This window comes from Sminthopsis crassicaudata, chromosome 3 (genome assembly GCF_048593235.1).
Source record: "Sminthopsis crassicaudata isolate SCR6 chromosome 3, ASM4859323v1, whole genome shotgun sequence".
NCBI lineage: Eukaryota > Metazoa > Chordata > Mammalia > Dasyuromorphia > Dasyuridae > Sminthopsis > Sminthopsis crassicaudata.
This window is the reverse complement of record NC_133619.1, coordinates 239,759,289-239,775,327: the sequence shown is the minus strand read 5'-3', so window position 1 is coordinate 239,775,327 and position 16,039 is coordinate 239,759,289. Positions and strand designations below refer to the sequence as shown.

The 16,039-nt window shown below is 35.9% G+C and overlaps 1 protein-coding gene across 1 annotated transcript in view; it reads right to left on the bottom strand.

Moving 5' to 3' along the window:
* Positions 1-10,227: 10,227 nt before the first annotated feature.
* CRLF2 (cytokine receptor like factor 2) overlaps positions 10,228-16,039 on the bottom strand; it is a 29,881-nt gene continuing 24,069 nt past the window's right edge. The window contains exons 7-8 of the mRNA XM_074297319.1: positions 13,811-13,895; positions 10,228-11,798 (exon numbers count right to left, since the gene is read on the bottom strand). Coding sequence (XP_074153420.1) covers positions 11,529-11,798; positions 13,811-13,895 — 355 coding nt within the window. The 3' untranslated portion in view covers positions 10,228-11,528. The remainder of the gene's footprint in view (positions 11,799-13,810; positions 13,896-16,039) is intronic.

Genomic DNA, 16,039 nt, shown 5'->3' with positions numbered 1-16,039 from the left:
TAATATGACAGAAGCTAACTAAAAGAATGGATAGAGTGCCCCAGAGAGTTTTCTACTTGTCCTATCTCTACTTCCTCCAACCTTGCTGTAGAAACATTCTTAAACAATTCTTAGAAGTATGTAACTTCTTTTTTAAAAAAATTTAGGCAGTCATTACAGGTAATTTCTTCATGGCAGCAACTGTGCTCCAAAGAGCAGCAAGTCAATTTGAACTCAAATATACCAGATATCCTCAGAGGAAACATACATGACCTACTCTTCCCAGATGCTTCCTGTGTGTGATCATTAGAGCACTAACAGAGCAAACATATACAGGGAGAGAAAAGCACATTTTCAGCTGTCCTTAACCACTATCATCATGCTACTTCTTCATACCAAGAATTCATTCTTCCTTCCTCTTTCACCATTTCCTCTTATACTGGAATTTATAAAATGGTAAGAGTCTCACATACAGTGAAGATAATGTATTCTTTCTCTTTCCATCCACTCCAGCACATTTCCTGTACTTTCATCCTCAATTTCTTATTCATCTTAAATTTCTCACTACTGGCTCGTTCTCTGATGCTTCTAAATATCCCCATGTTTCCGCTATCCTTGAAAGGAAAAAAAAAAAAACACACACACTTGCTTCATCTTGCCATTACCTTGAGCTATTATCCTATATCTTTTTTTCCCTTTCATTACTAAACTCTAAAACAATTACGTATTCTCATTGCCTTCACTTCCTTTCCTTTCATTCTAAAATTCTAAGTCTTCTGAATCTGATTTCCAACCCCACCATTTAATTGGAATTGCTTTCTGCAAAGTTGCCAATGATTTATTAATTGTCAAATCCAATGATCTTTTCTCAGTTGTTATCCTTCTTGACTTCTCTATAACATTTGACAGCATCCCTCACTTGTTCTAATTTGATAGTCTCCTCTTTTTTGTGTGATTTTGTTCTCTTCTGATTTTCTTCCAATATGCTAACTTCTCTTTATTAAGTCCTTCACTGAATCCAAATTTATGTCAGTTCTTCTAGAATTCTATCCTGTGTCCTCTTCCCTTTTTCTCTATATTATCTCACTTGAGGATTTCATTAATTCCTATTGATTCAATGACCATTTCTACAAAAATGATTCCTAGACCTGTATACCACGCCTTAATCTCTCTCTAGAACTTGTTTTGTAGATTATCAATTGCTTTTCAGATGCTTTTAAGACTCAACTTGCATCTCACCTTCTGCAGATCTTTCCTGATCCCTTCCCATAGGCTAGCATTTTCTGCTCTCAAACTATGCTCATTTTGTGTGTATTTATTATTTACAAGGATATAAATTATATATATGTGTGTGTATTATATATATATATGTATATGTATATGTATGTATGTATATAAAGAATGATATTCTTTATAAGAATAGTAGATTGTTGTAGGGAAGAACTGGTTTTGCTCCAAAATTTGCCTTAGGCAGAAAGAGAGCAAATGGAGTCATTGCAATGGGATAATATTCACTGGGACTGCCTGTAGTTAGTATATTGAAGCAGGGATCTGAGATTCACCTGTGAGTGTGGAAGTTGGGATAAGTATGCTCAGGATTTGCTCAGAGATTTTCTTTATTGGGTGGAACTAGCCAAGGATGCCAATTAAAGATCAGTAGGTGGCAGCAGAGAGAAACGGGAATCAACACCCAATATACCATTGCACCCAGCAGAAAAGAGGGAGCAGGAAATTGTAGGAACTCTAACTGAACCAGGATCAACAAACCTCAATATCCAATGGGGAGCAGACCCAATGGGAGTAAGGCAATAACATCACTAGAAAATAACAAGATTTATATAAGATGGGATATATTAGTTGCCACTCCACGTACAATCCTTGGATATAGGCATTTACTTTGTGTGAAGATCTCCACAGGTATACATTTGTTCCAAAATTTGTGCCCTTATAAATTTGTACTTTAATCACCTGTGTTGTTTAAATGTGTGGTATACAATAAGATTTCTATGCCTATCCATTCTTCTTACCGATGCTTTGTGAATTTGCAGGAGAATATGCCCTGAATTAATAAGAAAAAAAAAAAAAAAAGTTCTACTGTTCCTTTGGTCTTATTGTATACTCTGGCTGGCTAATAAAACTAAACTTATTGATAACGGGCTCACCCATTTTATTTTGGAATCGATTTTGATCCACAGAGCAACTTGAATGAGTGATAGCTTTTTCAGAAGCCCACCTGAACAAGAGGTACCACAGTAAGAAAATCTAAATTCCAAAGTTATTTAAGAGTAAAGTCTTAGTGAACTGGTAAGATTAGATCCACTGGGCTCCTACTGGGCTTATATCTCAAAGAAATACTAAAGAAGGGAAAGGGACCTGTATGTGCCAAAATGTAGCTCTTTTTGTAGTGGCTAGAAACTGGAAAATTATTGGATGCCCATCAATTGGAGAATGGCTGAATAAATTGTGGTATATGAATGTTATGGAATATATTGCTCTGTAATAAATGACCAGCAGGATGAATACAGAGAGGCTTGGAGAGACTTACATGAACTGATGCTGAGTGAAATGAGCAGAACCAGGAGATCATTATACACTTCAACAATGATACAGTATGACGATGTATTCTGATTGAAATGAATATCTTCAACATAGAGAATATCTAATTCAGTTCCAATTGATCAATGATGGACAAAATCAGCTACACCCAGAGAAGGAACACTGGGAATTGAGTGTAAACTGTTTGCACTATTGTCTTTCTACCCAGGTTACTTTTACCTTCTGAATCCAATTCTTCCTGTGCAACAAGAAATTCGGTTTTACACACATATATTGTATCTAGGATATACTGTAACACATTTAACATGTATGGGATTGCCTGTCATCTAGGGAAAGGGGAAAATTCGGAAAAGAAGTGAGTACAAGGGATAATGTTGTAAAAAAAATTACCCATGCATATGTACTGTCAAAAAAATTATAATTATAAAATTAACTTTAAAAAAGATTAGATCCACTGGGTAAGAAATAGTTGAATAACATCCTTTCCATTATGAGAAAGATAGAGAAACCTAATTTCTGGAGGAAAGGATGAAAGCCAAGTGGATACCAATTTTAAATTCAGTCAAATGAACAAGTTTTAAGGAAAAAGCAAGGAATGATAGGAGTGATCTTCAGTATTATTCAACCCACTGAGATGTCTAGCAGAAATTTCAGGAGAATTCTAAAACAAGCAAAAAAAAAAAAAAAAAAGAACATCTAGCATAAGATGATGGAACCACTGTCAAGGGCATAGATGTTTTCTCAATGTAAGCCAAAGATTACACTAATGGGAAGTGTTTTAGAAGCATGAGGAAGTAGACAGAGGACAGGTGGGGAAGCTGGTCTAAGTGATATTAAGTAAAACCTTATAAAGAAAGAAATAGTAGTTGAAGTAAGGTTACATCTATGATCTGTATGTGTATTTCTTTCCAAGAGAAAATGGCCTGAAGGGGTACTGAACATTCTAACAATGTTGGGCAACATTCTAGAATTGTAGTATTGAGCATCCTTATATTTAGCTAGGCTTGTGCTCAAATGAAAAACACACAATCCCTTACAAGGTTTGTTTTCAAGGCCTTTCCAGTTTTGTAGCCTTTTTTGTCAACCCCAGAGTTTTCAAAAATCAAGGGTCACTTCCATGTAATGATGATTTCAGGAGAAGACAAATATAGTAGAATCTCATTTTAACGTTGTTCTCTTCATGTGGATTAGCTAGAACACCAACCAAATTATTTTCTCTTAAAAAACATTGTGTATATTGAAGTCTAATAAAATATGGATGGATTACAATGAGTGTCAATAGACCTCCTATGCCAACGTTATACAAGTACTGACTATAAATGTATCAACCTAAAAAGCTTTTTATTGGAATTTCTCTTGTTCAATTCACCATGCTGGAAGCAATACAAAACTAAATAAGATCCCTGCCCTCAAGCATCTAACAAAAAAGAAATTTGTCATTCTATTGAATTTATTTTGCTCATCTACAAATAGTGGGCAATCACTTCCCAATGATTTTAGGAAGAATAGCTTTGTCCTTTTATCATTTTCAGTAGTGTCCAAATTTTCATGACCATTTTGGAGTTTTCTTGACAAAGTACTAGAGTACTTTGAGAATTTAAAAAATGTTAGCTAATTCCTCTACAACTCATTTAACAGATGAGGAAACTGAGGCAAATAGTTAAGTGTCTTGACCAGAGTCATACAGCTAGTAAACATCTGAGACCAGAGTTGAACTCAGGTCTTCTTGCTTCCAAAATCAGCACTCTAACCATTGTTTACTAGGAAGACCATGTAGGAAGCACTTTTGGATTGGTTAATACCAAACCATTTTGGAAGGTATTTCCAGTGTCTGATGGCAAATAAAATGAGTGAGAGCCTCAAGAGCTGAGACTGGAAACAGACAAATATTGGGATATGGGAGTATCTCGGTTTTTGTCTTCACTGAAAGAATTCAGCTTCAAACAATCTCCAACCCAAGCAAGAGCATTTTGACATTTGGGGGGACAGAAGTAATATACTCAATGGGCTCTTCTCCTTAAGGGAGGGAGAAGCTAATCATCAGAGTGTGGCTAGGGTTTATATAGAAAAGAAAAGTGCAAGATAAGAAAAAAAAACAAAACAGGAGAACTGGGCAAAGCAGATAAAGATTTTTGCATGCCTTTGGACAATTTTAGGTAAGATGGTCTTGAAGAAAGTCCTTGTGACTAGATTTACTTTAGATAAGGTATTCATGGAAGGAACAAGAAATTTGAGTGGATGCCCATCAATTGTCCACCAGTTATGGTATATGAATATGACAGAATAGTATTGCTCTATAAGAAATGATGAGCAGGCTAATTTCAGAAAGATCCAGAAAGACTTACATGAATTGATACTGAGTGAGGTGAATAGAAGGTTGTATGCAGTAACAATAAGATTATGTGATGATCAACTGGGATGGACTTGGCTCTTTTAATGAGATGATTCAAGGCAATTTCAATAAAAATCTGTGATGGAAAGTGCCATCCGCATCCAGAGAGACAACTATGAAGACTGAATGTGAATCAAATCATAGTATTTTCGCTTTTTGTTATTGTTTGTTTGCTTCTTTTTTTCCTTTCTCATTTTTCCCTTTTGATCTGACTTTTCTTGAGCAGCACAACAAATATGAAAATATGTTTAGTAATTGCACATGTTTAACTTATAATTTCGCATATTGTCTTGGGGAGGAGAGGTAAGGAAGATAAAGAGAGAAAAAATTGGACACAGAGGAGACACAGAAGATGGAGACAAAAACAGAGATCCTCCTGGTGGCTCTCCTGCCTTCATCACTCTTCCACCTAAGACCAAGACTCATCCAGAGATCCTCCAGAGAGTTAGTCCAGACATTACAGCAGACCTAGAAGTACTTAATATGAGTGACCCCTGTTGCCTTACCAAGAAAGATGATTGAGTTTTCCCTCTGTGGGCTCCCCATCTTCTTCATCTTCAACATGATTCCCTTTCCTTTCATTCAAACTCAGATATCAACAATAGCAAGAGAGAAATCATCAGAGGAGCAGAGAAAATGATTAATCTGCCAGGGTAGAAGACAAGATCATTGTGGAAGAATAAGAATTATCAAGAAGACTGGAAAAATAGAAAAAAAAATCACTCAAAGGACATCTTATTTTAGGACCCCCAAAGGATTTTTCTCTGAAAGAGCAGTGTCTGATTTTTCACTGGTTCACAAATGTACATAGGATGAGTCTGAAAGGGAAAAAAAAAACTTGCCTCTGGGATGAGAAATTGGCCTGTGAGTGTCTGGAACCCGGGGATAGAGGGGAGAATATATCTCCTCTCTTTGGTAAGGACCTATCCTTGGGGATTATAGGATGGAATATAAGAATCAGGGAGCTGGAGAATTAAGAGGGTTATCAAGAGAAGTGGATTATGCCATTGATAGGCAGGCTAACCCCAAAAGGGATTTGGCAACCTGAAAGAATTAGCTATAAGAAGGAGAGAGATAACAGGATGCATTGAGGAAGAAATGAGGCAGAACACTGTAGGCTAGAACCAAAAGGAATTTAGCAAAAATGACATAGGCTATGGGCAGATTTATAGGAAAGAATAATTAACATCAGGGAGTTGACATCATAATTTAGCTTTCTGATTGGAACAGTAAAATGGGATTTCCTAAAACCTCCACAGGGGTAGGACTGTAAGGCTGAGCTGATCCCCATCAATGTCCTTCTTGTCTCATGGAATATTATAATCTTAACAATATTTTAGGCTTTCTCTGCCTACCCTACCCAGTTACCTAGGACCTCATCAACCTGATAACCTCAGTAGGTCACAAAATTGAAGGTCTTAATTATAGTTGCCAAAGAGGTCTCTAGATCCCTCAGTATCCCTCAGGACCTTGCTATTTGTGCTAAATAGATTTTTTTAATCGCAAGGGGAGTACTATCCATGTTACTTGGTGGGTATTCATTCAAAAGCAAAGATGAATTGGATTCTTTATGAAGACTATGCAAAAGAAAGCATCCTCATGATCCAGCATAGAAAACCATTGGGTGAATTTGAGTAAGGATGGTATACAAATTGAGTACTATGGAATGGATCAGGATGACAGCATCATTAACAGCCCTCAGATCCTATACAATGTAATATTCTCCATTTGATTTTTTGATAGGGAGAATAGGAATGTTGCAGGGAAACTGGCATGGAACCAGAAGAAGCTTATATTTAAGGAACTTCTCATTTAGGGGTTGTTATCCTTCCCAAGCCTAGGGATTAATAAGATATTGATGTTGGTAGGGAGACACATTAGGGATTAGGATTTGTGAGGCAGAGGAGGACCAGGGAATCATAAGTGGCCTGCCCATGGATTCCCTGATTCCAAACTGAGTAGTTCACGTCTTCCCATATTTCAGGTAGAATATTGATGTGCCTGGTGATTAGAGTTAGAAGGAGTTAGGAATGAGAAGTGGGTTCTCCTTAGATCATGTCCCTGCAAAGGAACCAGGCAGGAGGAGAGCAGAAGAAAAGTGTAATAAAACAATGGTTCCTTGGGACAGAGGAAATATCTCCAGGAATTTTCTGGGGTTTTTTTTCAATCCCCACAATGGGCTGGTGATGAGGAATGAGTGGAACTGGAGTTCTGGGACAGGACAGAATAGGTGGCTTCTATATCAATAAGAAAATTAACAGTCTTACCTAACAGGCCCATAGTTACCCAGGGTTTGGCCATGGTGATGGAGAAGGGGAAACCTGGCCAAGACTGGTCCCTGTCACTCCTAGTCCCAAGAAAACTAGAGTGTTAGGAACTGTAAAGATGCAGCTTGACTTCCCTGAGAGCAGTCTTTCTTCTAGTGTCCCTCTTGGTCACAGGAAGGCCTTCTAAGAACACCCTTAAGACCAAAGATGGGGCAGTTAGGTGGCACAGTGGATAGAGCACCAGCCTTGAATTCAGGAGGACCAGAGCTCAAATCTGGTCTCAGACACTTAACACTTCCCATCTGTGTGACCTTGGGCAAGTCACTTAATCCCAGCCTCAGGAAAAAAAAAAAAAAAAAGACCAAGGTATTTTTTATGGCACCGGAAGCACAAATCCTCACTGTGAGTTGTTTAGGCAGGGTCCTTTTTGGCACTGGATATGGTGACAGTTAAAATTTCATCCTGTTCTCTGTTCTTATCCTACCCTGCAGTCTTTCACCTCTGCAGACAATCTGTCCTTACTGTTGAATACACCAAAAGTCATCCTTAAGAATTAGGCCCAAATGGTCTATAGGCCCATGGTTAACTTATTTAACCTTCTCCAAATATCTAGGGCATTGGCTAATAAAATGCATACCCAGAATCAAGGCCCCTCATGGAGAAGTGGAATCTAAATGGATATATTTCTTGAGTGTCTCAATTACCCTGCCCTAAAGACAGCATGGTTCTCCTTGGATTTCTAAGTAATATCCTTAAGTCTCTCATAGTTTTCTATTTCTTAATCTTCCTTTTCATGCCCTTAATAAGGCAGGTTAACATACGGTCTTTCTTATTTCAGTCTGGGCTTCCTTCCAGATAGTCTCGTCTGGGTCTGCTTAATAATTGCAGTTGCCCCACGGGGGTCCCTGCTAGTTTGGAGGTCTTGGCCAATTTATCCCCAAATTTCTGGACTAGATTACAAATTCTCATTTTTTCTATAATGTAACGAGAGGAAATAATAATATTAATGTTTCTCCACTTTACATCAAATTGGAGAGCTATGGCTTGGTCCTCAAAGTAGTGGCCATTTTTCTTTGACCTGAGAAAAATCAGACATGGAGAAAAGGACATGGATCCTAATGGTCTCCTCATTGACCGTTTATCACCTCTCTCAATGGGCAAAGTTTTGAGAGAGCAGCCATCAGTTGGGGATTGGGGCAGGAGGAGAAAAAGAGTCCCACTTCTTGTATTCAAGGGATTAAGAATTGGGGATCCTGGAATCATAAGAATAGGAACTGTAAGTAAAGAGTAAGGAGGGAGATTGTGTAGGAGGCAGCAGGTTTCATGATGAGGAATGGAGATTTTGGGACTCCAGAAACATAAGGAGAGGGTCATCTAAAAGATCTAGTCCTTTTTTCTCCCCTTTTCCAAGTTTAAGTTTTGACAAAAAATGTTCTGCACTGCCACCAAAAAGTGAGAAATAAAAAGTAAGACTGTGTTGAGCTAGAGAAAAAAAGAAATTGAGCCATCAGTCCTACAGGCAACTCAAAGCAGAAGACTCAAATTTAAGTCAACAAGTAATGTGTAACTCTTTAAGGACTAAGGGAAGTTCAAAGAAAAAGTCCGCTCTTTCCACAGTTTCACTTCTTAGTATCTACTAACAGAAACTATAGCATAGCTTATTCATTTCTTTACTCAAACATTTCTAATAACCTGAATTTTGTTTCAACCAGTGAGGTTAAGTATTACCTAGAAATAAATTTAAATTAAATCCAAATCCAAATCTCTATCTAAATATTAGTATTTCCCTATGAGGAAACTATGAGTTGTGATTGTTCTTTTAACTTCCTATTTAGTATAAACTCCCTAAGCCACTGAGTAGAGAATCACTTGGGCCTAAAAGGACAGAAGCTTTAATGAATAAATTATTGTAACAGGTTATTACTGATTATATGTTCAAAAACTAAGGAGGTAGAGTGAAAGGGGGGGACTACAACAAAATCACATATTCTTCTGATACACTTATAACTAATAGATAGAATGATAGAGTGTAAAAAAGAAAAAAAAAAGGGAAATGGGCTGAGAGGTAGAAGAGTTATACAGATTCTGCCATTTTCTCATTCTTACTTTAGTTCTTATAGTCCTCAAAGCCAAGACAATTTGTTGCTAGTCACACGTGCAGTCAAACAGCAACCTGGAAGATACCTGTAGACTGTTTTCTTTTCCTTAATAAGAAACAACTTTTTTTTTATCCATATGTCATTATTGAGTAACAATGATCATGGAATGCCCACAGTTGACAATAACAGCAGGGATAGTTCCTGACTTGGAGAAGCACATATTCTAAAGCTTATCATTTTATTGAAATAAAATGTCCATGTTTAGTCTCATATCAAAAGAGCTTCTGTAACTGACCCTTATTTATAAGGTAGTCTAAGAGATAAGTTGGCTGTAGCATTCAGCTCTTACCTCTTAAGCTTCATCAACACAAGCCCTTGTGGAAACTGATGCCAAGATAATTTGAACTTTTTTTATCATTTCTTACCACCTTTGTCCTCTTCTCCAACTTGAAATTTCCTCACCTGACTTGGTTCAAGAACAGAGTGTACTAAGGCAAGTGAATGAATCCCAACACTGATTTCAGAAGGTGGCCACATGTTGGGGCACATGAGCTAGTTTGTAGACTTTTTATTATACCTTGGTTCATCCCATCATTCCTAGCTATTTTCAATCCTTACCAGAAACTTTCTGAAAGTTTTTAATAGCCTCAGAAAATAGTATTCTATCACTCCTATCACTGTTTCCAGCACCCTTCAGCAAACTGCAGCCAGAAATATGAAAAATTTAAAGTATCTTCATTTAACTGCTTTGAGAATGTACAATTCAACCTAGTTTCCACCTACTGAATTTACAATCTCAATCATCTAAAAAACCTGATGGTCCTCAAACCCTAGAAGAACTTTCAGTATAAAAATCCCCTTCACTATCAATACGGAAATCAAGCACTTAGAACGAAAGATAACATGCATGGTAACTTCTCACACACACACACTCCCCTTTATTTAATAAATGAAAATACAGTAAAACAAAATCAAGGACAAGCACATCAAGAGACTGATTGTGCTGAATGTTTTTTTTTTTTAAAGCAAAGCATATTACAAACATTGCAATGAGTTCTTACAAAAAAATTTGTCTGGGGGTTTTCCTTCACAAGGAAATGTTACATTTTTGCTAAGACAGTCTATCATTTCAATACAATGATTCAGTTAATTGTGTCAAGTTTTAAAAAACCTATTCCAATAGAGGTCTTGAGGCTTACCATGTTTTGTCATATTTTGTTGTGTAGTCTACAGTGTTACAGTCAAAATCAGTTCAGGCATCTCTTCACCATTTAAAATTGCAACTACTTTGCAAAGATCATTTTGGGGCTGGAGGTGACTTTGCAGAGTTTTTATAATTTAGAGCTCAAAGGAAATTTAGAGATTTTCTAGTATAGCCTCAGAATTTTGTAACTAAGAAAAGAAGCTGAAAGATGTGATTTGGCCAAGGTCATAAAGCTATAGTCTCAGAAAGAGTACTAGAACTCTATTGCCTAACTCTCTTCCCAATGTTTTTTCTCCTATACTATGCTATCATCCTAGATATTTGAAAACCCTTTTACATATGTTTCTTTATGGCTGTCTGTACTGCTGTTTCTCTCATTGCAAGTTAAATGAAGAGCAGACACAGAACAAATGAAGAGTTAGGAAAAAATGATATGATAAACATTTCGAATTAGTTATTCTAAGTAGTCTAAATAAAATAAATCTGTGACTTAATAAGCACTCAAATTGAAATGTGCCTACGTTTACGAGTTGTAAAGTTTAGATAATAAGGATGATGAGTTGCCGTATATACATGTGCAGAGAGGCTGTAATTAATGCCATTTAGTCTAAGATTTCTCACTGAAAAGCTGTTAAATTCATGACAGACTTATCAGTATGGAAGGTCCTGGAATTAACTTTTTTCTCTATCTGTGTCCATAGCCAACAACTTGGCATAGTGGATAGAGAAACAGACCTAGAATCCAGGAAAATACCTTGAATTAGAATCCAGTCTCAGACTCTAAGTTGTGTGAACCAAACAAGTGATTTAACCACTGGCTGCATCAGTTTCCCAAATGTAAAACAAGGATAATAATAGCCTTCTCTCCAAAAGTTGTTGTGAGTACAAGATTACTCATTTGCAGAGTGTTTTAAAAACTTTAAAGCACTCTACAGATGTTAGCTATTATCATCATTATTGCCATCAATTCCAGAAACTTACTAGGTTGATCTTGGCTCAGAACTCATCTCCTATTTGTGCGCCACGCAGCTTCATAATATAACATACATATTATCATTCATAACAAATTTAAGATCACCCAAACAAATAGTGTCACTGCCTTGAGGTAGGACACAAGAGATTTGAGTAGAACTCAGATTATCTTCATTCAATTGTGGATCTTCCTGAAAGGCTTTCCCCTTTACATCTTTGATCTCTTTATTAGCAAATTCTTCAATAAGACCCTCCTCCACAACACACTCCTGCACCAAATGTTCCACTTTAGTTGGGCTGGTCACGTTTTCGGTATCCTGGATCCATTCCTATGAAAATGAAATATATAAATTAGAACTCCTTTGCCACTAAAACCCTTACCTGGTCCTGAATACACATTTTTTGATCCAGATACCTAAAAATGCAATATCTATACATGTTTAATCTATATGACATTGTTTACTGTTTTGGGAAGGAGGAAGAGAAAGGAGAGGGAGAAAATTTTGGAACACAAAATTTTGCAAAGATGAATGTTGAAAACTGTCTTTGTGTATATCTGGAAAAATAAAATACTATTAAAAATAAAAATAAATTAAAATGTAATATCAAATATTTCATCTGTCAGCTAAATGCTCTAATGGTAAGCAAGAACAAGAGAAAATTCAAGTTAAAATTGAACTGGAATTTTTTTTTCCTCTCTAAAATATGGTTATAAGATTCATTAAATCTGTAGTCAGTCATTTCTGTGATTTTCTATTAGCTATAAATTTGGGGAGACAAAATGGAGCCATATTGGAGACAGAGAACAGCAGATCAGATCCTGACTCTGTCACTTACCACCTGTATGGTCTTGGGTAAATCACATAATTTCTCTGGGACTGAATTCTCTTGTCTAGAAAGTAAGTGGAGAAATGATTTCTAACCTCCTCCCAGATCTAAGTCTTATTCTCCTATTACTTTCCATTGGAATTGCAAAACAAAACACATTGGATCATAGGTGTAGAGATGGAAAGGACCTTGAAGGTCGAGTCTATCTCATTTAACAATGGGGGAAACTGAGACTCCACAAGCCTAAATGTGGTTTGTCTAATCATGCAAGCAATAAGGCAGCTAAGTAGCATAGTAGATAGAGCAATGGACCTCATCATCATAACTAATATTTACATAGCACTATATACCAGGAACTGTTCTAAGCACTTTATGATTATCTCATTTGATTCAACAAGTAGCTAATATTAGGAAACGGTTAAATGACTTGGTCAGGATCACACTAGTTATGTGAGTCTGAACAAGTCATCTAACTACTGTCTGCATCAGTATCTATGTGAGTTCTATATTAGAACTCAAGTCTTCCTGATTCTAGGTCTCACACTCTATCCATTGCAACCCCTTGGCTGCTTGAGATCAAATCTAGTCTCAGACATTCTGTGACTCTGAGTAAACCACTTAAACATTATCTAACTCAGAGATAATGATGGCACTTACCTCCCAGGGTTGTTGTGAGGATAAAGAGATATTTGTATCTAACCTTTAAAGTGTTATATAAGTGTTAGCTATTGATAAACAGCAAAACTGTGAAGATAGTTTCCTGTCTTCAACTGAAGTATTGTTTTTATTAAAACATTTAAAGGGAGGGTCATTTTTTTAGGTTTTATCGTAAACATTAGACAGAGAAAAGTTACTCACTTAGAGTGAGTGCTCCTGATTGCCCAGTGCCTTGCTCTTCAACATCTTCTGCCTCCTACTTTTTTTTTTTTTTGGATATTTTGAGATTTCAAAAGGGATAGATCTGCCGTTGGGCCTGCTCTTCTCTACTTCCATATCCAATTTTTTTTTCTATTGCCCCCAAATTTGTATTCAGGAGTTTGGATTTGGATAAATCAATGCATTTTGATATGCATGTTTACTTTAAAAGAAAACTGGTTAAGGTATTCTTCACCTCAAAAGAGAGAGGAAATTTGTTTAAATTACAGAAAAATATAATTAGATTAAATGCCAAAATAATATTTTTGCCATTGGGCTTATTAGGTTATAAGGAAAATATTTTCTTTGCATTACCATGACATGAGTTAAGTGCATATCCTTTTCTTTGATCATACCCATAGAAGGCGAAAACTGAGAGATGCTTTTAGACCTAATGAAGAGCCTAAAAACAAAATATTTCAGGAATAGAGACAAAGTTCCTGCTTTTGAATCATGTGTTGCTCATGAAATTTTCATTTTTAAAGAGATAATTCTACATGACCTTATATTTGACTACAAGTAAAACTGATTTAGTAGCAATGATTTTAAAAATAAATAAATAAATAAACAAGATGCACCAAAAAATACTAATAATTACCTCGAAGTTTCCCCTGTGAAAATCAAATAAACCAGGAAAAGAATATTTGGGATCAGGTACAACAGGCATGATTAATTTCTTAACTCTGAAATTAAAAGAAAAATTCTCTTTAGGTAGGTTAAACTCCAGAATGACCATGAGCAAATCAGTTAAAATGGTCATGATGATATCTAGACTCTTAGAAGAGAGCTCTTTGTAAACCTCTAGAATGGTTTATAAGTGACTTTATAAAGTTATTTTATAACATCACTGAACTTCAGATTTGAAAGAAACATTTTTGGCCACTTTTTTTGGTGTTGTTCAGGCATTTCAGTAATGTCCAATTCTTTATGACCCTATTTGCGATTGTCTCAACAAAGATAATGGAATGGTTTGCCATTTGTCTCTGCAGCTAGTTTTGCAAATGAGGAAACTGAGGTCAATGGGATTAAGTGACTTGCCCAAAGTCCCACAAACTAATAAGTGCCTGAGGCTGAATTTGAACGCATTTAGATGAGCCTTCTGGATTCTTAGTACATTGCTCTACTCACTGTGCCATCTACTTCCCTTGTGGTCATCTTGTCCAATCTAGTTCAATACTAAAAATAATAATAATAATAATAATTCCTTCTACAATATACTAGACAGATAGCATTTAATGGCTTTCACCATTCAACTCTAATCTAAGTTCTCAACATAGGAAGACATTATTCCCCCTCAAAAATTTTATTTCAGACAAATTAACCTCTCACCTCCAAGTGTTTTTACATACAATATTACTCCCCCCTCTCCTCAAGTAATGTAAATCTTCCCTTCTATAGAAAAGAATCTTTTATTTTTTTTCAAATCACAGATCAGATGCCACCTTCTACAAGATGCTTCTTTGATATATATATATATATGTGTGTGTGTGTGTGTGTGTGTGTGTGTGTGTGTGTGTGTGTGTATACATAACCACACATATGTATAGGTTTGCAAATATGTATATTTCATAATAATTTGTATATGTTGTTTTTCCCAAATAGAATACAAGCCTCTTGTGGTCAGGAAATAGTTTGACTCTGTCTTCATATGGCATGTGGCATATCTGGGTCATACTATTTCTATATTCCTATAGAATTAAATAGTATTCCCATAGAATTGAACATCTCCAATTATAGTGAGACAACTGCCTCCTGTGGTAGCCTATTCCACTACTAGATGACTCTAATCATTATTTTTTTTAAAGTTCTTCTTGAACTCAACTTTGCTTTTTGTCAACTTCTTCCCTTTATTTCTATGTCTTCCCTAAGGCCAAACAGAACAAATTATATCCCTCTTCCAAGTGACAGTTATTCACATACTTAATATGACAATTTCATGTCCCTGATAGATCTTCTGTTCTTTGGGATAAACAGTCACTTAATCAATAAGCATTTATTAGGCAATTACTATGTGCTAGGTATTGTGTTAAGTGCAAAGAAAGGTAAACAACAATCTCTGATTTCAAGGAGTTCACAATATTTCCCTAATTTCAAGTGATCCTTATCCAGGATGAACTAAAAGCCCTTCACTTTCCAGGAGGCCTTCTTAAAATGCTCTCTAGTTTATTAATGTCACTCCCAAAATAGGGACTACAGCTTGAAGTCAGTACTCTGACAATGTGCTCTGACAATGGCAAAATTGGATTTCTTCTTTTCTAATTCTAGAACCTCTTCTGATATAATGATCTCAAATTTCACAAGTTTTCTCTGTTTCAACATCATGCTGTTGAATTACAAATTTTTTATGAGCTGGGATTCAGTCACATGCTTCCATCTTGTATTGTAAAAATTAAGGCTCTATAACCCAGATTTAAGACATTATATTTATTCTTAACAAATTGTATATTATTTTATTCAACTTAATATTCTAGCCTAGTAAGATCTTCTTTAACTCTAACTTTGCCATCCAATATATTGGCCATCTCATCTGCTTTGTATCATGTACACATTTGATAAGCATAATATTTATGCTTTTATCCAAGGCATTCATAAAAATGTCAAATTCCACAGAGCCAATAACAGATCCCTAGGATACTTTACTGGGAGATTCAGATATTCAATATGTTGTGCACCATGTAATAGTACTATCATTTGACTTACATCTTCATCTTTTCCACAAAAGAAGCACAAAAGACTTTATCAAATGGTTTGTAATTCGGAATAAAACTAAATTTTTTTAAATTTTCCCCCCTACCAGGTTAGTAACTATCAAAAAATGCAATAAGTT